The sequence below is a fragment of the Limulus polyphemus genome, unplaced genomic scaffold (genome assembly GCF_000517525.1).
Source record: "Limulus polyphemus unplaced genomic scaffold, Limulus_polyphemus-2.1.2 Scaffold2018, whole genome shotgun sequence".
NCBI classification, from domain to species: Eukaryota; Metazoa; Arthropoda; class Merostomata; order Xiphosura; family Limulidae; genus Limulus; species Limulus polyphemus.
The window spans coordinates 105,711-108,111 of record NW_013667628.1 but is presented as its reverse complement, the minus strand read 5'-3'; the positions used below and the strand labels follow the sequence as shown (position 1 = coordinate 108,111).

General features: G+C 31.0%; 1 protein-coding gene across 2 annotated transcripts in view; it reads left to right on the top strand.

Annotated features, from left to right (window-relative positions):
• LOC106465675 (ribosomal protein S6 kinase delta-1-like) overlaps positions 1-2,312 on the top strand; it is a 39,831-nt gene extending 37,519 nt beyond the window's left edge. For both annotated transcript variants that reach the window (XM_022393604.1, XM_022393603.1), the window contains 2 exons: positions 657-752; positions 1,537-2,312. In XM_022393604.1, the coding sequence (XP_022249312.1) occupies positions 657-752; positions 1,537-1,647 (207 nt within the window). In that variant the 3' untranslated portion in view covers positions 1,648-2,312. The remainder of the gene's footprint in view (positions 1-656; positions 753-1,536) is intronic.
• The last annotated feature ends 89 nt before the right edge of the window (positions 2,313-2,401 follow it).

Here is a 2,401-nt window from a genome sequence, read left to right as displayed (position 1 = left end):
ACAGTTTTAGTCATGCGTAGTGTATTACGGTCTTAGTCATGCGAGTGTATTACGGTTCTTAGTCATGCGAGTGTATTACGGTCTTAGTCATGTCGAGTGTATTATGCTTCTTAGCATGCGAGTGTATTATGCTTCTTAGCATGCGAGTGTATTATGCTTCTTAGCATGCGAGTGTATTATGCTTCTTAGCATGCGAGTGTATTACGGTTCTTAGCATGCGAGTTTATTACGGTTCTTAGCATGCGAGTGTATTATGCTTCTTAGCATGCGAGTTTATTATGCTTCTTAGCATGCGAGTGTATTACGGTTCTTAGCGAGTGTATTATGGTTCTTAGCATGCGAGTGTATTACGGTTCTTAACATGTGAGTGTATTATGGTTCTTAGCATGCGAGTGTATTACGGTTCTTAGCATGCGAGTGTATTACGGTTCTTAGCATGTGAATGTAAACTTAGTATAGTTTTTACCTTGTAAAAACAATATGGTTCTTAACATGAAAACACATGCTAATATTGAAAATGATATCTGTACAAGAATAAGACATATTTTGATGTTCATGAAAATTTGGATTTTTTTAGTAGTTTACTCATGCAGCAAAATGACCTTGACATCATATCCTTATATTACATTGTTCATTAACAGTGTTTGATTTTTCAGGCTCTGTATTCTTGTCAATCTGGTGGTATCACCTCTCACACCACTATAAACATTCCTAGTCATGTGTCTGTAGAAGCCCAAGATTTGCTAAGAAAGGTAAGCTATATCTCCTATAGCAGCAGTGATGGAATCGCTATGCTGTTAGGTATTTACACTTGGCTGAATGATTATTACTCTCAGTCTGGGTTTTAAACAGAGTTCTTATGTTATTAGAATTGATGAGTGATTAACCACATTTAATATTTCTGCAGACTGGAGATATCAAAGAATATTTAAATGTTAGAATATCTTTGATAGCCACAGTTTTTTGTTGTTGTTTTTGCATAGTTAAAGTTTCACATTGTAGGTTAATTTTCCTGTAATAAAAGTACTAAAATTGATTTCGAAAATCCTGGTATTAATTCTTAAAACTACTACTACCTTCAATATTGAAGTATAAGCAGTTGCACTGTTACTTCAAGTATCAGAATTATCAGTAATATCTGATAAAAGAAAGCTACGTACACTGATCAAAAATAAATATCAACCTAGTCATTGATGTTGATGATTTGATATACCACTCTAAGCCACTCAAAGTCATTAAAGAAAAACTTGTAATAACGACTGCTTCATCAGATGGGTACTCTCGTTGTTAGCGATATTTTTGCCATGTTTCGAGCAAGGGTCTACCAATTTAGATTAATATTAAATCTTTGTACAATGTAAAATAATCCTCATAATAAATAAATTGAATAAAAGTTAATGTATATCTATTAAATGTAAGAACTAGTTGTGTAACATTAAAGAAAAAAAAGGAATAAAATTAGTAACAAGACACGTAAAACCCAGTTGTTTACTTCATCCACTACCTTATAGGATTTATTTTTATTTCTCTCTTTAGTTGCTCAAGTACAGTCCCTCTGAAAGACTTGGGGCTGGACCTCATGGATTAGATGACATTAAATCTCATCCATTTTTTGCCAAGATCAACTGGAGCTCTATGGAAACATGACATATCTTCCTGACATCTGCATATTTTTATATATACATATATCTTAAAGAATTAGACAACAACAGGATGGGAAAGATCATGAAATGCACCTTATCTACTTAGAGAAAAAAAAAATTACTATGTTGCCTTGTACAATTCATCATTTAGTGATCTAAAATGTCACATGTTTACAAAAAATTTACTTTATTTGACCAACATATGTTAGTTACATTATTAGGATTTTAATTATTTTTTTCATTTACATATTGTACAAGTTTTATATTATTGTTATAAATACCAGCAAAATAAGAAGCTTAATCAAAACTTTGAGCAATTTGTAAATTTAATATATAAAATATGTTAGTTAACAGCTTAGTGGCAAATTCTTATTTTTTTTTATCTTAAGTAAAATTTTGACATTAACTTTCTGACTTTTTGATATACGACTATAACTTTGAAAAGGTCCATATGTATATTCTAGATATTTAGTGTTCTATTTTAGATTATTACTCTTCAGATCGGTTTTATTTTCAACAAGGTTGTTTTTTTATTGAAATGACAGAAGCATCATAAGATAAAGCTAAGACAAATGAAGATTTACATATGACCTAAATGCCTCCTTACAGAGACTATCGTTCCATGTTTGTAAAAAGGTGAAAAATATATTTTGCAAAAAAAAAAGAATAATAAAATCATTCCTCATTTTTCATGAAGTTCGAAGCTTGATTTTCTAGATGGAAAGAGGACCAATATATAACCTTCCATTAAATGTACC